The 27,936-nt window shown below is 38.5% G+C and overlaps 1 protein-coding gene across 2 annotated transcripts in view; it reads right to left on the bottom strand.

Annotated features, from left to right (window-relative positions):
* Positions 1–10,357: 10,357 nt before the first annotated feature.
* Positions 10,358–27,936, bottom strand: part of LOC128654676 (P2Y purinoceptor 2) — a 112,464-nt gene continuing 94,885 nt past the window's right edge. For both annotated transcript variants that reach the window (XM_053708718.1, XM_053708719.1), the window contains exon 2: positions 10,358–18,267. In XM_053708718.1, the coding sequence (XP_053564693.1) occupies positions 17,331–18,242 (912 nt within the window). In that variant the 5' untranslated portion in view covers positions 18,243–18,267 and the 3' untranslated portion in view covers positions 10,358–17,330. The remainder of the gene's footprint in view (positions 18,268–27,936) is intronic.

The following is a 27,936-nucleotide window of genomic DNA, read 5'->3' as shown; positions in this document are numbered from 1 at the left end:
ACAATATGTCAAAGTGTCTTCTTGAAGAACGGAAGTTTCTGGATGTTTGGAGCATATATATTAATCAAAGTTGTGGGTTTATTGTAAAGCAATCCAAAAATACCTAAGAATCGTCCGTCTGAATCAGTATGTGTTTGAATGTGTTGGAAGGGAATCGGTTTATTCAAGAGAATGCTCACCCCACATTTTTTTGAAGTAAAAGAGCTATGGAAATGTTGAGTATAATGAGGCCCATAAACTTGGGTTCATGAGAACGCTTGAAATGCGTCTCCTGTATAAACATTATATCACCTTTCTTTTTATATAGGTCAGACATTGCCATAGATCTCTTAGTAGGGGAATTTAGACCATTAACATTTTGTGAAATAAATTTAAAGGGACACTGAACCCAAAAATTTTCTTTCGTGATTCAGATAGAGCACGCAATTTTAAGCAACTTTCTAATTTACTCCTATTATCAATGTTTCTTCGTTCTCTTGCTATCTTTATATAAAAAAGAAGGCATCTAAGCTTTTTTCTTGGTTCAGCACTCTGGACAGCAGTTTTTGATTGGTGGATGAATTTATCCACCAATCAGCAAGGACAACCTAGGTTGTTCACCAAAAATGGGCCGGCATCTAAACTTACATTCTTGCATTTCAAATAAAGATACCAAGAGAATAAGGAGAATTTGATAATAGGAGTAAATTACAAAGTTGCTTAAAATTGCATGCTCTATCTGAATCACAAAAGAAAAAAAATGGGTTCAGTGTCCCTTTAAGTATTTTTCCTGGAGTATCCATAAGTAAATAGCATGTTAACAGTTATCAGATCGACCCGTATGTTATATTATGACATATATAATACCAATTCTCTAACTATGCATGTAACTTTTTTAATGTTTTAAACATTTTAGGAAATAAAAACAGTTAAGCAAACAACATGACAAAAAAACAAACAGTGAAATAATGCCTCCCCAGACTTTGGAGTAAGACATTGGATCCATGTACAATCACGGGTCCGCACTTAAAGGGACAGTCTACACCAAAAATTTTCTTATTTAAAAAGATAGATAATCCCTTTATTACCCATTCCCCGTTTTTGCATAACCAACACAGTTATATTAATATACTTTTTACTTCTGTGATTACCTTGTATCTAAGCCTCTGCAGACAGCCTCCTTGTCTAAGTGCTTTTGACAGACATGCAATGTAGTCAATCAGTGAAGACTCCTAAATAACTTCACGGGAGTGAGCACAATGTTATCTATATGACACACATGAACTAACACTGTCTAACTGTGAAAAACTTTAAAAATGCTCTGAGCTAAGAGGCGGTTTTCAACGGTTTAGAAATCAGTTTGAGCCTACCTAGGTTTAGCTTTTCAAAAATACCACCAAGGGAACAAAGCAAATTTGATGATAAAAGTAAATTGGAAAGTTGTTTAAAATTGCATGCCCTATCTGAATCATGGAAGTTTAGTTTTGGCTTTACTGTCCCTTTAAGGGTGAACCAGACCCTTTAACAAAAAAAACAACATTTAAACTGAATTTCAATAAATCTATATTGCCACTTCTTAATATTAAGAAAAATTTAACTTTTCTACAACCTTTATAATTTTTAACTAGGTAACAGACAATAAACATCTATATAACATGAACAGTTCTGTATGTTATAAAGGTTATTTAGCCTATTAGAAAAATTTCTAACCATCAGTCATTTTGTTATATTACAACTCTTCTTAGGGATGGTTTCATAGTTTCATTAGCTTTCAATATCTCCTTCAAATCCCTGTTTAAAATGGTGGATTAGACATTGTTTTGCTTTTCAGGCAGGGAGTTCCTCGTTGATGGCTTCATGGATGGCCCTTTGGGAGCTTGATGCCATTTTTCCGGGTTGAGGTCTCTTTTCTCTTAGTAATTGTAGAGGTTGTTGGTTGTCTGCTGACATGATATCTGGGGGATCCAGATTTAAAAAACTGCAGAAGCCCGGTACATCTGAGGTTTTTTTACATACCAGTCTTTTGTTGTCTTGCTGAACATATAGATGAAACGGGAAGCCCCATCTATATAATATTTTTTTTCTCGCAACAGTTTAGTCAGAGGTGCCAGTTCTCTTCACCTTTGCAGGGTCCTTGGTGAGAGATCAGCATAACATTGTAATACTGTCCCTCTAAAATGTACTGGCTGATTTTTTTCTAGATAGCGCAAGGATCTCCTCTTTATCTAAGAATCTTTTAAACTTCATAATAACATCCCTGGGGGGAGCTGTTTCGGGGGGCTTCGGCCTTAATGCTCTATGAGCTCTGTCCCATGGGATATCTACCAGTTGTGGTGCTCCTTTCAGATGAGCAAATAGTGCAGCCACATAAGTGTAAAATTCTTTAGGGATTACCAATTCAGGGATACCCCTAATACGTATGTTCTTACGGTGACCTCTGTTTTCAAGATCCTCTATCTTTCATTAAGATCATCTATAGAGGACATTTGTGTGGTCATTTGTTCTTGTATGCCAGTAATCTCCTCCCTGACAGTGTCCAACTGGTCTTCTAGGGCCTCCACCCTGAAGCCCAGAGTATGGATATCCTGCTTTATTTCCGCAATCTCCTCTCTTATACAGGTCCTCACTATATCAGCAATGTACTGCTTTGACGCTAAGGAGGATAATAAAGCTAGAGGTAGAGGTACTTGAGTAGATGGTTCAGCGTCTTGTGAGGATTCTTCCTCCATTGTATTTGTAGGAGTACAAATTCCTCTTGTGTCCTTTAGTTGGGAGGATCTATTTTGTTCTGCAATTGAAAAAAAGGGCTCACAGGATGCTTTTTTGCCTGCATTTTTAGTAGTTTATGTTTGTGGTGGGCTTTCTTGCAGGCATGGTAATATGGTCTAATATGTTTCACTTTATGATATGAGGCTATAACAGTATGTGAGAACCGGACTAGTTTTTTTGTGTGTTTGCTTTCCCCCACCACTTAAGGGTTTATAGGATTGTCCCACTGGCTTTCTATCCTTTACTTTTTAGCTATGGCCGTGTTGCTGCTATCTCTTTACGGATTTAGGTATGTATCTATTTATATGGATCTATGTGCATTGCTGTGCGTTTTGCATGTAGCTCATGCGGTCGCCATTTTGTGGCCTACCTGGCAGGATCTCTGTGTATTATAGTAGCGGCAGCTACGGGAGATTAGGGGTTAATAATTGTAGGTAGGTGGCAGCGATGTTAGGGAGGACAGATTAGGGGTTAATAAAATTTATTATAGTGTTTGCGAGGCAGGAGTGCGGCGGTTTAGGGGTTAATACATTTATTATAGTGGCGGCGAGGTCCGGTCGGCACATTAGGGGTTAATAAGTTGAGTTAGGTAGCGGCGACGTTGGGGGGGCAGATTAGGGGGTAATAAATATAATATAGGTGTTGGCGATGTTAGGGGCAGCAGATTAGGAGTTCATAGGGATAATGTCGGTTGCGGCGATGTCCGGAGCGGCAGATTAGGGATTAATAATATAATGCAGGTGTCAGCGATAGCGGGGCAGCAGATTAGGGGTTAATAAGTGTAAGATTAGGGGTGTTTAGACTCGGGGTTCATGTTAGGGTGTTAGGTGCAGACTTAGAGAGTGTTTCCCTATAGGAAACAATGGGGCTGCGCTAGGAGCTGAACGCTGCTTTTTTGCAGGTGTTAGGTTTTTTTCCAGCCAGCTCAGCCCCATTGTATCCTATGATATGTATTGAGAGTTGAAGGGAAGGTAAATTATGCTCAACGCTCCCTTTTCTGAGCCTATTGCAGCCACTCAGACAACTCTAAATACCAGCGTTGTCTTAAGGGTGCGCTGGGAAAAAAAGCAGCGTTAGCTACGCGGGTCTTTACCGACAAAACTCTAAATCTAGGCATTTGGGTTTCATATCCCTTTATTTTCTTTTTACATTTTTGTGTCCCTTTAAAATGTCCTTCTTTAAAAAGAAAAGATAATTACTAAAATGTCCTAACATGTTTTGTGGGGAGATTATAGTTTGTATATGAAAGGTCAACTTCAAGAGAAGGATGGCATGATAAGTTCTCTTATAGTGCAGCATAGAATGGCAAGAGTTTGTAATGTTCCATACAAGTGCCAATGTTAATGCTTTTACATTGTTTGGTTATGCCGGCGGGACTGAAATTCATGTATAAAACAATAAGATGCTTATGAATACATCTTGTGTAAGTCTTCCCACGCAGTCTTTCAACATAAAATTCTTCCATTACCATTCAGAATACCGGGCAGTGATCTGTTAAGAGTGCTACAGCCTTGAATGCTCTGCTTGTATCCCCTTGATGCAGAAGTTTGTACCAGATCAGACTCTGTTTCATGGGAATTTTCACACTACAAATTGGCTTCATTTTTGAAGTGTTCAATTTTTTTATTTTTTTTTATAAAGTTGCAACAATTGAAGCTTTAGATTCTAATACAGCTCCAAAGTTAGGATTTTATACAATGAATAGCCATACAGTATATGCTTTCAGGCAAACACAAGGGGCCCTGGTTTTACCATAAAATATATATATATATATATATGCTTTATGAGAAGTGTTTTCAAGTACCGGGGTCCGGTCATTGAGAGCATCGTCTCTCGCATTTTAACCAGTTTACTCTGCTTGCCAGTATAATAAGTTAACGTGTGGTTGAATTAATTATTAGGGGTATGCCTTGTTCCTTTAACCCCTTGAGTGCTAATGATGGCTCAGAGCCGTCACAAATTGTCTCAGTCAGGTGCTAATGAAGCCCCCACCAGCTCCTACCCCAGTGATCAGGCCTGCATAGTGACAGGCATCGCCGGTGCTTCATGTTACGCACAGTGACGTCACGCGCAATGACATAATGGCGTGATGACGTCACTGCACAACTTTATTTAACATTAACAATGTTAAATATAGGAGCATAGAAACATAGAAACATAGATATTGACGGCAGATAAGAGCCATAGGCCCAGCAAGTCTGCCCGACCTTACCTAACAGTATAAACTTATCTAGTTCGTAGGATAGTCTTATGCTTGTCCCATGCATTTTTAAAGTCCCCCACAGTGTTTGTTGCTACTACCTCTTGAGGAAGTTTATTCCATAAATCAATCACTCTTTCTGTAAAGAAGTGCTTCCTCAAATTACTCCTGAATCTACTACCCTTTAGCTTGAGCTCATGACCCCTTGTTCTTGAATTTTCCATTTTATGTAAAATACCCACAGCCTCAGTTTTACTAAACCCTTTAATGTACTTGAAAGTTGCTATCATATCACCTCTTTCCCTTCTCTCCTCTAAGCTATACATATTTAGGTCATTGAGCCTATCTTGGTAAGTTTTATTTTTTAGACCATGTACCATTTTGGTAGCCCTCCTTTGCACAGATTCAAGTTTGTTAATATCCTTCTGAAGATATGGCCTCCAGAACTGCACACAATACTCAAGATGAGGCCTAACTAATGATCTATAAAGTGGCATAAGAACCTTACTATTTCTGCTGCAAATACCTCTACCAATACATCCAAGCATTCTGCTAGCCTTACTCGCTGCATTACTACATTGTTTACTAAGTTTTAAATCATCTGAAATAATAATTCCCAAGTCCTGTTCCTCATCTGTAACAGTCAGTAAAGTGTCATTGAGTCTGTAATTAACATTTGGATTTTTCTTCCCTAAATGCATTATTTTACACTTTGCTGTGTTAAACTTTAGATCCCAGTCGTTTGTCCAATCCTCCAATTGTTGTATATCACTTCTCATTTTGTCTACCCCCCCTGGAACATCCACTCTGTTGCAAATTTTTGTATCATCTGCAAAGAGACATACTTTCCCCTGTAGCCCTTTGCTGATATCGCAGATAAATATGTTAAACAAAACAGGCCCCAGAACTGACCCCTGAGGAACACCACTAGTAACAGCCCCCTCTGCTGAATGAACTCCATTTACTAATGACACTTTGTTTTCTGTCCTTAAGCCAGCATTCCACCCAGTTCACAATTTTTGAATCTAGACCAAGGAGATATAGTTTGTGAATAAGTTTATTGTGTGGGACGGTGTCAAATGCTTTGCTGAAATCTAGATATGCTACATCAACTGCTCCACCCTTGTCTAATACTTTTGTTACATAATCAAAGAAGTCAATTAGATTAGTCTGACCTGATCTCCCTGAAGTAAAACCATGCTGATTTTGGTCCTCTAAATTGTTTGTCTTTATGTAAGTCATAATTCTTTCTTTTAAGAGGCTTCCCATTAATTTCCCTACTACTGAAGTTAAACTAACTGGCCTGTAGTTGCCAGATTATTCTCTACTGCCCTTTTTATGAAGAGGTATTACATTTGCTATTCTCCAATCATCTGGGGCAGCTCCTGTTAATAGTGACTGATTAAACAGATCAGTTAATGGGACAGTTAGCACTGATCAAAGTTCTTTTAAAACCCTTGGATGAATATTATCAGGACCCACTGCCTTTGTAACATTTACTTTTGATAATGCTAACAAAACCTCATCCTCTGTAAAAAGATTACTGTTAAGCTTGTTTCTATTTTTCATAGCATCCCTTAATGTAGACATTGTATCTGCACAATCTTTTGTGAAAAAAGAACAGAAGTAATCATTGAGACAGTCTGCAATCTGCTTATCTCCTTCTATTATTCTACCATCAACTGATTTCAATTTTACTATTCCTACCTTATTTTTTCTTCTTTCACTGATATATTTAAAGAATGTTTTGTCCCCATGTTTTACTGACTGTGCTATCTTCTCTTCTGCATGAGCTTTAACCTTCCTAATTAACTGCTTAGTCTTTTTTTGTTGAAGTCTCCATATTTTCATATCATCATCTGCTTTTGTGTGTCTGTAATTTTTATAAGCTATCTTTTTTGTCTTAACAGCATGTGCTACTTCTTTGGAAAACCAGATTGGTTTCCGCTTTCTTTTACTTTTACAGACATGTCTAATACAGTGTACGGTTGCATCTAAAATGGCACCTTTCACAAATTCCCACTGTTCTTGAACCCCTTTAAGAAGAGTTTTCCCCTTTAAATAGTTTTTTAGGTATTCTCCCATTAATGAAAAATCTGCCGTCCTAAAGTCTAAAACTTTTGTTTTAGTCTGGGTGGACAGTTCCTGCACGTGAATACTAAACCAAACAGATTGATGATCACTGGCTCCTAAGTTCTCACCTACAGACACATCTGAAACTGTATCACTGTTTGTAAGTATTAGATCTAATATAGCTTCCTTATGAGTTGGTTCCTTGACTAATTGCTCAAGTGATTCCCCTAGCAGAGATTCAAGAATATACCTGCTTCTAGCCGATCTAGCAGAAGGAATCTTCCAGTCTATATCTGGCAAATTAAAGTCCCCCAGTACTATAACCTTACCCTTCATGGTCATTTTGGTTATTTCATCTAATAACAGATTGTCCAGTTTTTCATCCTGCAATGGAGGCCTATATACAACCCCTATTCTAAAAACATTTTTATCTCCAATTTCCAAAGTCACCCAAATACTTTCCACCTCATCATTTGTTCCTACAATTTCAGTAACCTTTATATTTTCATTTACATACAAAGCAACTCCTCCACCTTTCTTCCCTACTCTGTTCTTTTTAAATAACCTGTATCCAGGTATGACTATGTCCCAGTCATGCAAATCATTGTACCATGTTTCTGTTATAGCTACTAAATCCAAGTTGTCCTTAGTCATTATTGAAATGAGTTCAGGGGGCATGCTGCTTAGAAGCCTGTATCTCAGCCATCTAAGCAGCTACAGACCCCCACGTTGGAAAGGTAATCGCCTAACCTTTCCAACAGTGTAAGTCTTGGGGATCTGAAATAAAAAAAGTTAAAAATATATATATATTTTTAAAATATAAAAAACCTTAGCACCCAGGTGGGAAAGTGCTTAACACTCAAAGGGTTAATAAAAGGCAAGATAATTGTTAAAACAACTCCCGCTAAATAGGGAGTTTAGTTGAGACTACAATAAGGATCCTGTATGAATGTTTCCCTAGATGTTTAATATAAACACTGGATTGGTATTTGATGTATTTACATCACCTCTGAATCTATCTTAACATCACTCTAGTGTAACAATAGATAACCAGGAGTATTACTGTTGGTAATCTATCTCTAAGTATTCTATATTCACCACCGATTATCGGATGGCAGCAGAGTTTAAGTGTTTTTAATTTGTGTGTCTTGATTCTGTTTAAATAAAGTTAAACTGTGAATAGAAATATTCAATTCCCAATTTTTAATTTACTCTACTAGTTACTTTCTACCCTTATTAAGAAGAGGAGTTAGCACTCTTTTTCGTTGATCCCTTTGCAACTCATGTTAAATGAGTCTTCTCAGTGCAAATACCCTCCTATAAGTGCAAAAAGTGATTGTCAATAATAATTGCACCGATAGCATACAATAAACTATTGGTTCTACCTTATTAACCCTTATACTTTAATTCTAAATATGTATTACCTGTCCCAGATATGATGTCCATAGCATAAAGACAAATGCATTATGAAGTCAAACATTCAAGAACAAGGGGTCATGATCTCAAGTTGAGGGGTAGTATATTCAGGAGTAATTTGAGTAAGCACTTCTTTACAGAAAGGGTGATTGATTCATGGAATAAACTTCCACAAGATGTAGTAATGACAAACTTTAAGAATGCCTGGGGTAAGCATAAGGCTGTCCTACCAACTACATAAGTTTATACTTCTAGGAAATTCTGGGCAGACTTGCTGGGCTAATGGCTCTTATCTGTTGTCAATATCTGTGTTTCTAAGTTCCTTGAGTATTTCAAACTAATGTTATACTTTAGGATTGCAAAGCTACTGTTATGACAAGAAGGGTATTACAAACAAGTTAGCTAAGGAACTTGCATGTATATCTAAAGTAGCTATTGTAGGACTTCCAGAGGGTGTGAATACAAAGGATGTATCATCTATCAGGCAGCTTGGTGAGGAAAGAAAAGTTACAAGCTAGAAAGGGTGATATGTTAAACTTACCTTATGCATTTTATGTATAGCAGATAAAGTACTCCAGGGCCTCGCTCAGGGGGTGAATAGGGTGACTCCTGTCAGGGGCCCAGTAGTCCAGGGGGCCCCATGAGGCAAGCACAACTATTATTAGCCCCTAGAGGGTGCAACAGCAGAGTCCTATTGAGCATGGGAAATGTCATTACAAGGAGTAAAGCATTAGCATTTGAGAGGATTTCTGAATGTGCACTAAACCACTATGTACATTGTAAGACAGACTTCGCCCCATTAGTTTGTACAGTGTGTGTCTGAGTCAGACAGCAGATCACTTTAATTTGCAGAGCAGGTAGGACTTACTTAGTAAATGTTTTTTATTTATTTGTACAATTTTGAATTGTAACTTCAGTGTGGTAGTAGTTGTATGGTGGGGCCAGGGGTCCATAAAAACACATTTTTTTTAGCAATATGCAGCAGTGTATTTATGATTTTTTTGACAATGCTGTAGAAATTCTATATTTAAAACCATGCAGAAATGTTTCCTCCTCAATACATAAATGGTAGGTGTCCTTTTGGCAGATTGATTTTTGTTTTGTTGAGATATATATATATATATATATATATATTTAAATAACATTCCAGTTTACTGCCCCTTTATGCAAGGACTTTTCAGATGCCAGGAGGCATTTTATCTAAAATTTGTACATTTGCATAAAATGTTATACTAACTTACTACCATTACAACATTTCCAAGTTTGACTACACTTAAGAAAAAAGTGCATACATGTTTTAGTCACTTAGTCAAAAATTGCACATGTGAAAGGGGGTGCTGATCAATAGTTAAATTTCTAGTGGCGGCCCTGAAGTACTCTGTATCCAGTTCAAGCAATTTGATACTTAGAGCCTGATATTCAAAACCTCGCCTCTCATGCAAGATATTCTATAAAATCTTGTCGGTACAGTGAGGCCCTTAAAAAAATTAAGAAACAAAAATGTTATCTTGATAAACGTTTATGTTGCTAATAAGTAGTTCTCTTTATGTGAAACAGAGACTCCTACATTACAATACAAGGTCTAAAAAAAAATTCTCTCCAAAAATTTCTCTCCAAGTCAGCAAGGTTTTTAATATCAGACCCTAAGAAACAGGAGACATCATAAACAGCCAAAGACATCACACAAAAGTGCTCAATACATCATGCAAGATATTTTGTACCTCAATGTCATCAACAGATACTGACCCTGAACCTGCTATAAAGTAGTGTGTCAAAATTAGTATTATTATAATTTATTTATTTTTAGAAATGATGAGGATGACACATAAGTCAGGAGGATTCACTCTTACCAAACCAAGAATATGATTTTCCTCTAGATGCAACTCAATACAGAAGAGAGACACCACCCAAAACAATAAAATAATTTATAACTTTATTTAAGTAACATATTCAGGCAAAAACTTTATAGAAACGAATCAGCACATAAAATAATACAATAAAATATATCAATGGTAAAATGACTCTAAAGTGCCTTAAAGGGATAGTAAACCCCAAATTTTTCTTTTATGATTCAGATAGAACATATACTTTTCAACAACTTTCCAATTTAATTCTATTATCAAATGTTCTTCATTCTCTTGCTATCCATTGCTGAAGGGACAGCATTGCACTACTGACAGGAAGCTGAAAATATCTATTTAGCCAATCACAAGAGACAAATGTGTGCAGGCACCGATTAGCAGCAGCTCCCACTAGTGTATGGTATCTGCCTATTCATTTTTTAACAAGGGATACTAAGAGAACAAAGCACATTTGAAAATAGAAGTAAATTTAAAAGTGTCTTAAAATGACATGCTCTATCTGAATCATGCAAGTTTAATTTTGACTTTCCTATCCCTTTAATTTCTATAAGCTATAATTAAATTTTGTAAAAACAAATGCTTTAATAAACAAAAAACAACAACAAAAAACAACAAACCTAAAAAATATATTATATCTAGATTTAAAATGAGTCACAATCTTCAGGAAAAAGACTATCAAGTACTGGCACCCAAGTTAAAAACAAATAAATAAATGAATGAATGAAATAAACCAAATTTCATCTCATTCAGGGCCTGATTATCTAAACCTCTCCGCTCAGGAAAGATGATCTAAAATGATCCTCCAGCACTGCAAGATCTCTAGTGAAATTCTCAAAAGGCTGAGTTTGCTTTACTTCTCTAAGTGGTGTTCCCTGCATTTCTGTATGTGAAGGAGAGACAAGCCCAGTGCAATAAAGCACTGCTTAACATGACAATTCTACTGCATTTACACGTTGTGTCTATTTTATATTACTTTACACTTCAGATTAAGTTTTATTACATTTAAACTTTGCACTTTTATTTTGTATTTTATCTTGTATACAGTAGTGTATTTAGGAATTTACACATTCTGGATATGCTTTCACCATTTCTGTGTAACTTTAACAAATTGTGATCATACTTTGTATATGTATATGTATCTTTTACAAATTACATTGCCCTTTGTATTTCTTCTATTAAAATAAAATTAAAAAACAGACAGCTTCAATTTCCCATGAAACTTCATTAGTTTGTATGGGCCTGATAAGCAAAGAGTCTCTAGTTTTGAGAGAAACTATAGTATAGACTTCTGAACTCAGTGAATGCTATAATAAAAAGGGTGGAAACCTGGAGGTTCCAAAGACATGAGAGATGCCTTCCATAAAAAGTAATGAAGCTGCCTCGGATACAGAACACCTGGGACTAATATAAAGGCTAAGATTGCATCAATTACAAATGTAATTGAAATGCTTTCACTACAATTTAACTTGCTTTTGCCTGTAGTTTAGTATATATTTAGGGTGGCCATATTGCCACTTTAAAACAGGACATATATGAAAAGTACATATGTCAGGGTTCTTATAATTGAACACTATTCAAAGCATTTCTTTAAACAGCCCTGACATATGTATTTTTCATAAGTGTCCTGTTTTAAAGCGGCAATATGGCCACTGTGTATATTTTACTTTTCTGTCAGTGAAATAAGTGAATTCTTGGCAAACTTCACCGGCATACAGCTGGTGGGAAAAATCAGTTGCCTAGCTTGTTTAAAATGCTTACAGAATTTTACAGTCTCACAGACTTGACAGTGCTTCAGACATACCCTGGGTACTGCTTCTCCCACTTTCTGAAGCTGTGTTTTATTTTACAATAGAGAAAATTCAAGTGTAATGTAAGTTGTAAAAGATACACAGAAATATACAAAGTATGCTACTAATTTGTTAAAGTAACACAGAAACTTTCAAAACATAATCAGAACTTGTAAAATCACTGGTGGATCTAAAGCTAAATTTATTAAAATTTAAAATTGAAAGTGCAAAGCTTGAATGTAATTATACTGAAATGACCCAATCTGAAGTGTATAGTAATATTAAATACATTGCACAAAGTGTTAGTGTAACAAAACTCTCATATCATGTAATGCTATATTGTACTGGGCTTGTCTCTCCTTCACATACATAAATGAGAGAGATCTCACAGTGCTGGGGAGTTGAGCCCTTTTTCTTAGATCATTCAGTGTGAAGTCTACAATACAATTTCTCTCCAAGCATGACAATCTTTTTTTTTTAATGAATTGAGCTCTGTTTCATAGTGTTATATGTTTAGGCTTTAGAAGAATTTATCATGGTAACACATTAACATAGCTGAGATTGAAAAAAAAAACAAAAAGCACATTGAGTACAAACGTAGATCCTTTTTTTATATACTAAATACTCTGCCAAGTGGACTGGCAAAATTACATGCAAAAAAAGTTCACTTGTTAAATACTTAATAAATGCTAAATAGAATAATGTATTAAAAACAAATACTAGCATTAAAATAGTACTCAGATGCTTTTTTAAAAGTTATATTGGTTGTGTATCTATTGAAAGAAATGTGTAACGTTTTATTGTTCGTAAAACAATGGGCTCCATATTATAACCTAGGTTTCATTCTTTTCTGAGGCCAAATTAGAGATCATTATAAATGTGGTTTCAGAGTGGGCATCCAATGACTATGTGGAATATAGCAGTGTAATTTCTGAATTCTGCACTTCCATCTCTAACAGGAATCGGAAAACACATATATTTTTCGAACAAAATTACAAGAAGATGGGACAAAACAATACAGTATAATAAAAAAAATTTTATTACCTCAAAGTATTGAATGTCCCTTTAACACCAGGAATCATATAACATTATATTTTGTTTTTAGCCAAGACTATTTCTAAGTCCCTTTTTAAGTTATTTATGGTATTGGCATTCACTACCTCCTTAGGCTAAGAGTTCCAGCATTTGGTTGACTTTGATTTTTCACTTCATTGCTCTCATTTATCAAAACCCCTTTTTCTGCAGAATTTTTGACAAGCATTTGCAAAGAAAAAAAGATACTTACAGTTAGTTTGCAATTTATATTTAAAGGGATATTAAAGGTACATGAAACCCCAAAATTTTATTTCATGATTCAGATAGAGTATACAATTTTAAGCAACTTTACAATTTACTTATTTCATCTAATTTGCTTCATTCTCTTGGTATCCTTTGTTGAAGGAGCAGCAATGCATTACTGGAACGATCTTAACATATCAGGTGAGCCAATAAGAAGAGGCATATATGTGCAGCCACCAATCAGTCACCAATCAGCAGCTAGCTCCCAGTAGTGCATTGCTGCTACTGAGACTACCAAGGTATGCTTTTACACAAATGATACAAACAGAATAAATAAATTAGATAATAGAAGTAAATTAGAAAGTTGCATGTTCTATAGAAATAATGAGAAAAAAAGTTGTGTTTATGGCCCTTTAAACAGTATAACTTTGTAATATAAAAGGTTTAATTATGTGTTGTTATAAAACTTTGCAATATACTTCCCGTTATCCGTTTTCTAAATTCCATTGAGTTTCTATAAAGTAATGGGTGCTGCTATGTTTGAACTTAAGTTGCCTTTTGTCTGTTTCTCGTGGTGAAGACAATTAAGGATAGATATAAAATAGGCAATAAAAGAGACTGTCCAAACAAGGCTGTATGGAACATAGGTTAATCTAAAAGGGTTTCTACATAGCGTTGTTTGCACAAACAGAGATAATATAAAAAAAACTAGTTAAACTATGTCAGCGCCCATTACTTTATTTAAAGTATCTCATATCCACTCTTTTCTCAAACCCTAAACGACTCTTCTCCACCTTTAACTCTCTCCTCTACCCTCCCGTTCTAACTCCCCCTCCCCCCGTTTTCTGTCTTTAGTGCTCAAGACCTGGCAGACTACTTTTTAAACAAAACACGTACTATCCGAAGTAACATGACAACACCAACCTGCAATCTTCCAACTCCAGGCCGGTTACTCCCTCTGCATCTTCCATCCAGCCACTGAGAATTAAGTTTGTTCTTTGCTATCTTCCTCGTGCCTCACTACCTGCCCACTTGAACCTATCCCTTCCCACCTAATACCCTCCCTGTCTTTCACCCTCACTCCTGCTCTTACTCATATCTTTAACCTATCTCTTTCTACTGGTTCATTCCCATCTTCTTTCAAACATTCAAAGGTCACTGCCATGTGCAAAAAAAATCCCTTGACCCTAGTTCTCCTAAAAAGCTACCGCCCCATATCACTGCTTCCACTAACATCACAACCGCCTAACCCACTTCCTGTCCACCAACTCCTTGCTTAACCCCTGTAATCTGGATTCCACCCCAAACACTCAACTACCCTTACCAAGGTTACTAACAGTCTTCTTTCTGCTAAAAGTAATGGCCACTACTTATCTTACTTGGCACTTTTGGCCTCTGTGACACTGCTCTTTCTTGGATTCACTTGTATCTTTCTCACAGGTCTTTTTCTGTGTCATTTGCTGGTGACTTCTCCTCTCCAATGCCTCTGTCTGTTGGAGTACCTCAAGAATCTGTTCTGGGTCCTCTACTCTTCTCCATTTATACTTCTTCACTGGGTTAACTTATCAACAGTTATGGCTTCAAATATCACCTCTATGCTGATGACACCCAGATCTACCTCTCCACCCCTGCTCTCGCTCCCTCTGTCCTTTCTCATGTCAGCTAATGCTTATCTGGTATTTCTTCCTGGATGGCCTTTCACCACCTAAAGATTAACATGTCCAAGATTGAGCTCCTTCTAATCCCCCCTCTAGCTCTACGCTGACTTCTGACTTTTCTATCCTTTTTGTTGGCATTACCATCTCCCTAGCGCCCAAGTCTCCTGTCTCGGAGTTACACTTGACTCAAATCTATCCTTCATCCCCAACATCCAATCGCTTTCTTCATCCTGCCGCAACCACCTAGAAATAATTCCAAGATTCGTCCTTTTCTGAGCTCTAACACCCCAAAGCAAATAATCCACTCCCTTGTGATTTCCCGACTTGACTACTGCAATAACCTACTTACTGGCCTTCCTCTTTCCCGCGTCTCCCACCTTTAATCCATCCTAAATGCCTCTGCCAGGCTAATCCACATTTCCCATCGCTCTGTATCTGCTGCACCTCTCTGCGAGTCCCTTAATTGGCTCTCCATTCACAGCAGAATTAAATTAAAAATTCTCACCCTTACATACAAAGCTCTCACCAATGCCGCTCCCCTTTACCTATCCTCTCTTATCAACAAGTATACTCCAGCCCGTCCACTAAGATCCAACAATGACCTGCTCCTTGCATCCGCAACTATCACCTCCTCTCATGCTAGACTGCAGGACTTCTGTCGTGCAGCACCTACCCTCTGGAACACTCTCCCTCATGCTGTCAGGCTTTGCCCTAATCTTTCTTCCTTTAAATGCTCCCTGAAGACTTTTTTGTTCAGAGAAGCCTACCACCCAACTCAATAATAAATTAATTTCACTTACCTAACATTTCCCTCATCTAACTCTGTATTAACATCTTTCTCACTCTTGCAGTCCTCACCTCCTGTTTCTCAACCTCCTACCCGTCTAGATTGTAAGTTCCCACGGGAATAGGGCCCTCAATCCCTCACATTTTGTCCTGTCTCTTACAAGTTTTATTTTTTGAATTGTGCCCATGGACAGCGCTGTGGAATATGTTGGCGCTTCATAAATAAAGTATAATAATAATAATACTGTATAGAAACTAAACCTTTACACTTATATTTTCACTATTTAAACAACTACTGTAATTGTAAAATAATCTTTGCTTTGAATACATCATTGTGTCTAGCGTGTATTTATTGTTTCACATCCCTTTAAAATGCACATGAATAAAAATAAGTATTTTTGCATTATTTATGTATATGTATGTGATAGCTTTTATTGTGAGCATATGTACATATGCCTTGTGCTCCCTCAGTTAAACACTGCGCACAGAGAGTTGGCAGTGACATTTATTTTTCAGTAATGATGTAAACTGAGTAATCACCAGTTTGGTATATGCTCTCTGAGCTGGCGCAGTACTTAAACACAGTTGCACAGAGCATATGCACAGAACAGTGCATAGTAAAAACTGTGAAGTATGTGTGTAATCTCCCTTTAATACTCAGCCCTTTGGCACCTGTCAGTCATTCCACTGCACAAAAAACCACTGTGAGTTTTTATTTTTTGGAATCCAATCATTTAAATGGACAGTCTAGTCCAAAATAATCTTTCAAGATTTAGATAGGGCATGTCATTTTAAACAACTTCCCAATTTACATTTATCACCAATTTTGCTTTGTCCTCTTGGTATTCTTAGTTGAACGCTAAACCTTGGAGGTCCATATGCTAATTTCTTAGACCTTGAAGACCACCTTTTATGTGAATGCATTTTGACAGTTTTTCACCACTAGAGGGTGTTAGTTTATGTGTGTCACATAGGTTACAGTGTGCTCACGCAAGTGGAGTTACCTAGGAGTCAGCACTGATTGGCTAAAATGCATGTCTGTCAAAAGAACTGATATAAGGGGGCAGTTTGCAGAGGCTTCGATACAAGGTAATCACAGAGGTAAAAAGTATATTGATATTAATATAACTGTGTTGGTTATGCAAAACTAGGGAATGGGTAATAAAGGGATTATCTATCTTTTAAAACAATAACAATTCTGGTGTAGACTTTCCCTTTAAGTCAGTGTAAGCTTTTCTACAGTATATAATCATTGCAAAAATACTGCAAAGGAGCAACAGCATTATAGCATAACTAGCACAGATTCCTTCATCTAGTTAGACATTTTGTGACCATGATTCATGATTGAGCAACATATAAAGTTGTATTTATAATACACTTATTCACAGTAACATAGTTAGACCAGGACTTCATAGAAGCATTCACAATAGCAGCATAATATTTGACCCCACATAACACTCTAGGGGTCGGTGCTATTGAGTATCATGCTTAGTTAAGTTGAGAAGGGGTCTGTTGAGTCTTCTCATCTGGTAACTCTGAGCCGAAATCTCCAAACCAAAAAGTACAAAATTGGATCAATAAAGCTGTTTGCACTGGCTAAAGGCCTAGTGACCTTGTAAGCAATGTTGATAGCATTTAGGGTAAAGCAGTCCAAATCCATCTTACGAAAATAATAGTACATAGTGCGTGTCACGTGGAATGGTAAAAAGCAAATAATGAAGACTAGTAACACAATAATGATCATTTTAATGGATTTCTTCTTGGATTCAGAATTCTGGGAGGTGGCCGTGGCGGGTTTCCACAGAGCGTAAGCCATTAAGCCGTAGCAAACCAATAGGATGATGAAGGGCACACAGAAAAGCAAAACCAGGTTTACTGTGCTGTAGATGATAAATTGGTCAAACAAATCGGGATTGGAAGTGTCATGGCAGACAATATCATTATCAATATTACTGGTAGTTACAAAGTACAGAATTGGAGACTCTATACCAATTATAACAACCCAGATACCGATGGCAATGATCCTTGCATAGCGTATTTGGCACCAGATTATAAACTTGATTGGATAGCAGACAGCTAAAAAGCGGCAGATGCTTATGCACAGCAGAAAGTGGATACTGCAGTAGAGGCTGGTGTAGAACAGGAAGCGAACTATTTTACACAAGACCATGCCGAATGGCCAATTGTTTTCCTTTGAGTAATAGTGTATAAGCAGAGGAAGCGACAAGACATATATCAAGTCTGATACTGCCAAGTTGAACATAAATACGTTGATGACCTTCCATGGTCGTATTTTAAATATAAAAATGTAAAGAGCCAGAACATTAAGGACAAGTCCGAGACAGAACACAATGCCATAGGACGTTGGAAGAAGGATGAACTTAAACTCTTCATCAAATTCACATTTGTAGGAGAAATTTTTTTCTTCCCGCATTTCTTACATGTATTTCATAGAAGCACTGAAAAATAAAAAATCAAAGAATTAATATAAAATATTCTTTTTGCCACCAAACCACATTCATTAAAAAAACACTACTTGAGGCTAAATTACAAGTTCAGTTAATCAACAGATCAGGGTGCCTTATCTTGAGATTGGTCTCACACTAAGAATAACGCACACTTTGTTATTACAAGTTGCTGCTTTAACACTTTAACCAGAGCATTGTAACACAGCCTTTTATTAAGTCGCTCTATTCCTTTAATGGATAGCTCAGGGAGTACCATTAGAGAACTTGCTCTCGTATTGTAAGCTCACGAGTACACCTGTCCTGTCAATCATTTTATGTAAAGATTGTTTACAGTTTATAGTGGCTCAAGGGCAGGGCCCTCTATCCTTGCGATTTATGTAAATGTCTTCTGTTTATTGTAACTGTATACGTGCGATTTATGTAAATGTCTTCTGTTTACTGTAACTGTATACGTGCGATTTATGTAAATATCTTGTGTTTATTGTACCCCATAACTGTATACTTAATGTTACAGCACTGTGTAATATAATGGTGCTTTATAAATAAACTATAATAATAATGATAATTAAGTAATAAGTTGTGTTCAGCTTGAGCACAGTCCAAAAAGGCAATGTAAAATTTAAAATGTTATTTGAGACCTAGGGGCCAATTTAGCACTGTCTGTCTGACATGATACGCTCTAGCGTATCATGTCTGACAGACATCGCTGAAATGCCAACAGCATACGCTAACGGCATTTAACATTGCACAAGCGGTTCGCCAGAACTGCTTGCGCAATGCCACCCCCTACGGATTTGGGTGTCAATCTGCCCGATCGTAACGGATCGGGCGGATTGCATACCACAGCCTCAGAGGCAGCGGACCAGTTATGGAGCAGCGCTCTTAAAACCGCTGCTTCAAAACTGCTGTTTCCGGTGACCCTGAAACAGGGACATCAAGCTAATTAGGCCCCTTAAAGTAAACCATTGGCTTAGCCCACCATCAGTTTAGTGCTGGAGCTTTATATTCTGCAACCATTTTACTCTGCATCCCTATAGTAGCCTATAAGGTGAGAGATTGCAGCCGCATATATGACTAGCGTCCCCTAGATTTGAGCGATAAAAAATAATTCCATAATAATATTATAAGTGCAAACTAGAATCATTATTGATTGCGCTTAAGCTATGTTAATGCACAATACAATACAAGAGGAGAACTAATATTTTTGAGCTCCACTTGTAGTCTAAGTCTTAGTGTATATTATTTATTAAAGTGTGACAGTTCTCAGCAGAGAGAAAAAGATGTTCAGACAAGTATAAGATGTCATCAGGGGAAATATATAGATATTTTATCCCATAAGGTGTTGTAGTCCTCTTTGAAATTCAAATATTTCCTTTGTGTCTGTTTTTTTTTAAATAAACCTTTAGTGCTTAAAGGGACAGTCTAGACAAAAATAAACTTTCATGATTTAGATAGGGCATGTAATTTTAATCAACTGTCCAATGTACTTTTATCATCAAAATTTGCTTTGTTCTCTTGGTGGTAATTTCGAAAAGCTAAACCTAGCTAGGCTCAAACTGATTTCTAAAACCGTTGAAAACCACCTTTTAGCTCAGAGCATTTTTAAAGTTTTTCACAGTTAGACAGTACTAGTTTATCTGTGTCATATATATATAACATTGTGCTCACTACCATTGAGTTATTTAGGAGTCTGCACTGATAGGCTAAACTGCATGTCTGTCAAAAGCACTGAGGTAAGGGGGCAGTCTGCAGAGGCTTAGATACAAGGTAATCACAGAGGTAATATGTGTATAAATAGAACAGTGTTCGTCATGCAAAACTGGGGAATGGGTGATAAAGGGATTATCTATCTGTTTAAAAAAATTAAATTCTGGAGTAGACTGTCCCTTTAAGATGTTAAAGGGGCAGTGTACTGTATCATCCATTGTATTTGCATTTGAAATCGCTGGTTTTGCCTGTTGCAGTATTAGCCCCTTATAGAGACACCCTGTTTTCAGTTTAAAATGTGGCATTATACAGGGAAATAGAAGTACTGGCAAGAATTCTTATAGAATCTCACCAGCCCAGAGACCTTTAGATCATCTGCACTACCTATTTGCTTTTGTATAAACAAACAGAGATTAGATAAGGATGCATTTGGGAGAGAGAAAGAAAACATAAGGAGATCTACTGTCCCAGTAAGCTCAGCCCACATGATTGCGTTGTGGTTTTAATTAACAATAACTGCTACTTCATATACAAAAATAAACTTAAACGAGCAATTTCCCATATATTGTATACTCTGCAGGGTGTATATATAACAATTCATTGAAAACTCACCAAGAGGCAACCAATTAATTAACGTTTAGTTGTGATTTTCTTTTAAAGGGACAGTCAAGTCCCAGAAAAACTTTCATGATTCAGATCGGGCATGTAATTTTGAACAACTTTCCAATTTACTTTTATCACCAATTTTGCTTTGTTTTCTTGGTATTCTTAGTTGAAAGCTAAACCTAGCAGGTTCATATGCTAATTTCTTAGACCTTGAAGGCCGCCTCTAATCTCAAAGCATTTTGACAGTTTTCACCACTAGAGGGCATTAGTTCATGTGTTTCATATAGATAACATTGAGCTCATGCACGTGAATTTACCTAGGAGTGAGCACTAATTGGCTAAAATGCATCTCTGTCAAAAGAACTGAAATAAGAGGGTAGTTTGCAGAGGCTTAGATACAAGGTAACTATAGAGGCAAAAAGTGTATTATTATAACTCGCCTAGATTTAGAGTTCTGCGTTAGCCATCAAAACCAGCGTTAAGGGGTCCTAAGGCTGGTTTTGGCCGCCCACTGGTATTTAGAGTCAGTCAGGAAAGGGTCTAATGCTCACTTTCCAGCCACGACTTTTCCATACCGCAGATCCCCTTACGCCAATTGCGTATCCTATCTTTTCAATGGGATCTTCCTAACACCGGTATTTAGAGTCTTGGCTGAAGTGAGCGTTAGAACTCTAACTACAAAACTCCAGCCGCAGAAAAAAGTCAGGAGTTGGCTGTTCTGATCAGCCAATAGAATGCAAGCTCAATCTGATTGGCTGATTGGATCAGCCAATCGGATTGAACTTGAATCTGATTGGCTGATTCAATCAGCCAATCAGATTTTTCCTACCTTAATTCCGATTGGCTGATAGAATCCTATCAGCCAATTGGAATTCGAGGGACGCCATCTTGGATGACGTCATTTAAAGGAACCTTCATTCGTCGTTAGTCCGTCGGTGAAGAAGAATGGCTCCGCGTCGGCTGCTTCAAGATGGTCCCGCTCCGTGCCGGATGGAAGAAGATAGAAGATGCCGCCTGGATGAAGATGTCTGCCGGTCCGGATGTCCTCTTCTGCACGGATAGGAGGAAGACTTCAGACCCTCTTCTGGACGGATCAGTGATACCCGGCTGGGTGAAGATAAGGTAGGAAAATCTTCAGGGGCTTAGTGTTAGGTTTTTTAAGGGGGGTTTGGGTGTGTTAGATTAGGGGTATGTGGGTGGTGGGTTGTAATGTTGGGGGGGTATTGTATTGTTTTTTTTCAGGCAAAAGAGCTGAATTCTTTGGGGCATGCCCCACAAAAGGCCCTTTTAAGGGCTGGTAAGGTAATAGAGCTGTTAACTTTTTATTTTAGAATAGGGTAGGGAATTTTTTTATTTTGGGGGGCTTTGTTATTTTTTTAGGGGGCTTAGAGTAGGTGTAATTAGTTTAAAATTCTTGTATTCTTTTTTTATTTTTTGTAATTTAGTGTTTGTTTTTTTGTAATTTAGTTTAGTTGATTTAATTGTAGGTAATTGTAGGTAGTTTAGTTAATTTATTTATTGATAGTGTAGTGTTAGGTTTAATTGTAACTTAGGTTAGGATTTATTTTACATGTAATTTTGTAATAATTTTAACTAGGTAGCTATTAAATAGTTATTAACTATTTAATAGCTATTGTACCTAGTTAAAATAAATACAAAGTTGCCTGTAAAATAAATATAAATCCTAAAATAGCTAATATAATTATTCGTTATATTGTAGCTATATTAGGGTTTATTTTACAGGTAAGTATTTATCTTTAAATAGGAATAATTTATTTAATAAGAGTTCATTTATTTCGTTAGATTAAAATTATATTTAATTTAGGGGGGTGTTAGTATTAGGGTTAGACTTAGCTTTAGGGGTTAATACATTTATTAGAGTAGCGGCGAGGTCCGGTCGGCAGATTAGGGGTTAATACTTGAAGTTAGGTGTCAGCGATGTTAGGGAGGGCAGATTAGGGGTTAATAATATTTATTATAGGGTTTGCGAGGTGGGAGTGCGGCGGTTTAGGGGTTAATACATTTATTATAGTGGCGACGAGGTCCGGTCGGCAGATTAGGGGTTAATAAGTGTAGGTAAGGTAGCGGCGACGTTGGGGGGGGCAGATTAGGGGTTAATAATTATAATGTAGGTGTCGGCGATGTTAGGGACAGCAGATTAGGGGTACATAGGTATAATGTAGGTGGCGGCGGTGTACGGAGCGGCAGATTAGGGGTTAATAATTAAATGCAGGTGTCAGCGATAGCGGGGGCGTCAGATTAGGGGTTAATAATTGTAAGGTTAGGGGTGTTTAGACTCGGGGTTCATGTTAGGGTGTTAGGTGCAGACTAGAGAGTGTTTCCCCATAGGAAACAATGGGGCTGCGTTAGGAGCTGAACGCTGCTTTTTTGCAGGTGTTAGGTTTTTTTTCAGCTCAAACTGCACCATTGTTTCCTATGGGGATATCGTGCACAAGCACGTTTTTCAAGCTGGCCGCTACCGTATGCAATGCTGGTATTTAGAGTTGAAGTGGCGGTAAATTATGCTCTACGCTCCCTTTTTGGAGCCAAGCGCAGCCCTTCAGAGAACTCTAAATACCAGCGGTATTTAAAAGGTGCGGGGGGGAAAAAAAATGCGTAGCTAACGCACCCCTTTGGCCGCAAAACTCTAAATCTAGCCGACTGTGGGCTCGCTTCCATTGAGTCGTTAAAAATGGAGCCGTAAGCTATCGAAGCAGCCGACAGCTAAAAGTAATTTACGACTCCATTTTAGTACCAGGTTTCCATTGAAATATTTTGCGGATAGCGTGCAGTCGCTCTTTTCGTGTAGCTGTATGTTAACGTTGTGTTAACGCTTCCATCTGATGTCGGATTTCTTAAAAATCAATTAGTTGCTAAGGTAACCCAACCTTACACTATAGAATTTACGTTTAACGTCCGTGCTCCTTACCTGTGATCACCTCTCAAGAAAAATAAAGATACATTTATCCATATTTTTAATAATCAAATACTATTTTTTAATTTATTTATATTTAACACTTCATAAATATAAGTAATATTTATTGTTGCCCTAGGCATAGGTCTAGTTTGCATTCTGTAGATATGTTCTTGCATATATTATTATATTTAAATATATACTGATATTTCTATTAGAATATAAGTTCAACTATTCCTATACATGAGACAACAATAAATATTACTAATAATAATAATAATATAACAATTTATTTCTACATTAAAACACTTGCATTATTTGCAAGTTTTATAATTTCAATAGAAAATAGGTCTCAAAAAGCACAATTTTCCTCTTTTACACCTAGTTGAGCTGGGTGTAATATTTCTCAATGTATCGACAGCCTCCGACAGTGTATTAACGGTTAGCGCTTTCGCTGGAAGCCTGGTATAATTTATCGATTAACGGCTTCTATTACTTTCTATGGGATGCGAAGATCTTTTCGGCAGCCGAAGTCCGGCTGCCGATTCTGAGGTATAACGCGCCATTGGAAACAGTCGATAAACGATATTGCTTCCAACAGCATATTTATCGGTTTGCGAGTGCACGGAAACCGAATTACGACTCAATGGAAGCGAGCCCTGTGTTGGTTATGCAAAACTGGGGAATGGGTAATAAAGGGATTATCTATCTTTTTAAACAACAACAATTCTGGTGTTGACTGTCCCTTTAAGTTTGATTAAACATCTATTAGTAATTATTATTTTTTAATCCTCATAAATGTTTAATAAAGCAGGGAAAATATTGGATCACGGTTTGCCTGTTACATCATTCTCGTCAGATTTTTACAATTGGTTTAGTAAATGGATAATCTTTGTTAAGCAAAGCAAAATATATTGCTTGCATTTCTTAAAGGGACGGTATGCTTAAAACCATACCCCCAATTAAGGTCTAGATAACAAGCGGGGCACAGTTGTTACCACGAGAAACTCAAACATATTAGCAAGGCTGCAATATTGTTGTCACAGATACCAGGCTGCCAAGGCTACCCCACCCCCCTACTACCTGGCTCACTGCTTATTACATCAGTTTTGGTCCTTTCATGGCTTATGGGATCTCCCAAACTCTCTCTGTCTCATGTTTACACCTATTTACACCTCCTCATGGAATAGCTGATCCTTATCTTCTGACCCCTTTCTGGATGGCCAGGCTCCTGGAACTACTGGCCAGCAGGACTACCCTGGAAACCTGCTGACCTTTACCCCAGTTCTCTCCAGCGAGCCTTTGTCCCAGAGCTCCACTCTTTTGGGGATTGGTACCCCTAGGGAGGGCAAGAGGTGGGAAGATTGCCGGAAGGGAGCTCCCTTTGGAACTTGGGGTTTCCGACCCCCCTACAACCCCTACTCCCCTTGGCTTACCCAGTGTACCTTTGAACAGCTGCCACTCTGGCCCCCAGCGACGGATCATGTCGCTTTTTGGACTGGGACACCTTCGGGTCTGGAGCTCTCCACTGGTACCGCCGCTCCCCCGGGATAACCCCAAAACCACTGCCTCTGTATTACGGGGACTCTAGGGAACTATGGCTCTATGTGGGCGCCAGTCTGACTGGAGGGGTGGGAATGGCGGGAGATCTGTGGGTCAGATAAGACCCTTATCATGATGAGATGTGTGTATATAAGCAATGTGTGTTTTACAATAAAGTCTGTTTGTGTTTTCACATGAAAACTGATTTTGTCTGGTTATTTGGGTGGGCTCTAGCTATAATCACTGCTCTCTGCCTGCCTGACCATTCTAGTGGTTTGCCCTTGGACTGCTTTACTGTTGCCAAACCCTGCCTGTCTGACCATTCTAGTGGTTTGCCCTTGGATTGCTTTACTGTTGCCAAGCCCTGCCTGTCTGACCATTCAAGTGATTTGCCTAAGACTGCTCTGCCGTTGCCGATGGGGACTGTCCTGCCTGTGGTGAGTGCTGCCTTCCTTATCTTACTAACTTTCTCTGCTCTGTGATATTCCCTATCATTCCGGCTTGACGCTGGGATAACAAGACTACTAGCCGAGTTTGGTCTGATAGAGGAGTATCCCACGAGGAATGTGGGTAATCGTGAACTCTTAGCCATTAAGATGGCTTTGACTGAATGGCGTCATTGGTTAGAGGGCACCACCAATCCCATTCAGATTCTCACCGACCACAAGAATCTGACTTACCTAGAGACTACTCATCGACTCAATACTCGAAAGGCCAGGTGGGCCTTGCTCTTTTCCCATTTTAACTTTGTGGTCTCTTATCTGGGACCAAGAACAAGAAGTCGGACGTCCTTTCCCATCAGTTGCCTCACTCAAGTGACTCCTCTGAAGCTCCTATTGAACACATAATACCTCCCTCCTGTGTGGTTGCTCAACTAAATACCGCCCTTCTGCAAAGATTGCAACATGCCCAGTCTAGTAAACCTCCTGGAGCCCCTGTGGCCTCTGATATCTTCTTTGTACCTCTGAACCGACGCACCCCTGTGTTTTTCTGGGCTCATGATAGTAAACTCTCAGAACATCCTGGTTTGACTAGGACTTTTAAGCGTCTTTCCCAACATTTATGGTGGCATACTATGAAATCTGATGCTCAGGATTTTGTGAAAGCCTGCACAACTTGTGCTGCCAACAAAACTCCCTGTTTCTTGCCTCCTGGCTTGCTCCAACCATTGTCCATTCCTAAACAACCATGGACACACATAACAATGGATTTCATTGTGGACCTTCCTCCTTCTGACCACCATACAGTTATCTGGGTTGTGGTGGATCCCTTTTCCAGACTGGCTCATTTTGTACCCCTAACCAAACTGCCTTCTGCCCAAGAATTAACGTCTCTTTTTCTCTTGCATGTGGTATGACTTCATGGCATTCCTGTGAATATTGTTTACGACAGAGGTCCGCAGTTCATCTCTACCTTCTGGAGATACTTTTGTAAGTTATTAGGAAACACTGTTTCCTTGTCTTCTGACTACCATCCTCAGACCAATGGACTAACTGAGAGAGTAAACCGGGATTTTGAAGCCTACCTTAGAGCCTTTGTCAATGCTCGCCATACCAACTGGTCTGAGTTGTTACCCTTAGCTGAGCTGGCAAGAAACACTCATTGGCACTCTTCTCTTAGATGTTCTCCATTTCAAGCCACAGCAGGGTATTAACCTTGTGTCTTCCCTCTTTCTGCTCAGTCCACTGGGGTTCCTGCTGCAGACCAACACTTCACTGGACTCACCATTCATTGGCAACGTATTCGCTCTCAGCTACATTCAGCTGTCTCTAGATATAAGAAGTTTGCTGATAGTCATAGAGCTTTTGTACATGCCATCCCAGTGGGTGAACATGTTTGGATCTCTACTCGACATATTCGTCTATGTCAACCCTGTCACAAATTGGGGCCTAGGTTTATCGGCCCTTACAAAGTCCTGAAAAGACTGTCTCCAGTGTCCTGTTGCCTACAAAGTGGCCTTGCCCAAAACCCTGTGCATACACCCAGTCTTCCACATCTTACTACTCAAGCCTTACATCAAGAATAGATATACCCGGCTCCAAGCTCCTCCTCCTCCACTCCTGGTCCGTGGTGACCCTGAATATGAGGTAGCTAAGATCCTGGACTCCAGATACAGGGGCAGACAACTGCAGTATCTGATACATTGGAAGGGTTACTCTGTGACAGATTGTTCCTGGGTTCCTGCCCATGATGTGCATGCTCCTTCTTTGGTCTCCAGATTTCATGATGCTCATCCTTTGAGGCCGACTCTGGTTCCTTCCCTGCTCGTTGCCAGGGGTTGTGTCTGGTCTGGATGCGTGCGGTGCGGACGACATCGACGCACGTTCCTCTCTCCCTGATGCCAGTCTGGATGCCTGTGGCACGAATCCTGCACCTATGTAAGTCCTGTCACAACGATCTATCACTGCCCAAGTATAGGTGTTACTTTGTGTGCTCCTGGGTGTGATAGATCGTTGCTTCAATTAGCCTATTTGTGTATGAACCCTGCTTATTAACCCCTGTTGTTCTGGATTGCCTCTTTGTTGCCAAACCCTGCCTGTCTGACCATTCTAGTGGCTTGCCCTTGGACAGCTTTACTGTTGCCAAACCCTGCCTGTCTGACTATTCTAATGGTTTGCCCTTGGATTGCTTTACTGTTGTCAAGCCCTGCCTGTCTGACCATTCAAGTGATTTGCCTTGGACTGCTCTGCCATTGCCGCTGAGAACTGTCCTGCCTGTAGTGAGTGCCGCCTTCCTCATCTTACTAGCTTTCTCTGCTCTGGGATATTCCCTATCATTCTGGCTCCATGCCGGAATAACAAGACTACTGGCCGAGTTTGGTGTGATAGAGGAGTATACCACAAGCATTACAGTAACCACCCTGGCTGAAGCCTCCCAGCTCATTCTTCTCG

Source organism: Bombina bombina, chromosome 3 (assembly GCF_027579735.1).
Source record: "Bombina bombina isolate aBomBom1 chromosome 3, aBomBom1.pri, whole genome shotgun sequence".
Lineage (NCBI taxonomy): Eukaryota > Metazoa > Chordata > Amphibia > Anura > Bombinatoridae > Bombina > Bombina bombina.
The sequence above is the reverse complement of the archived record's forward strand: the minus strand, read 5'-3'. Positions and strand labels throughout refer to the sequence as shown.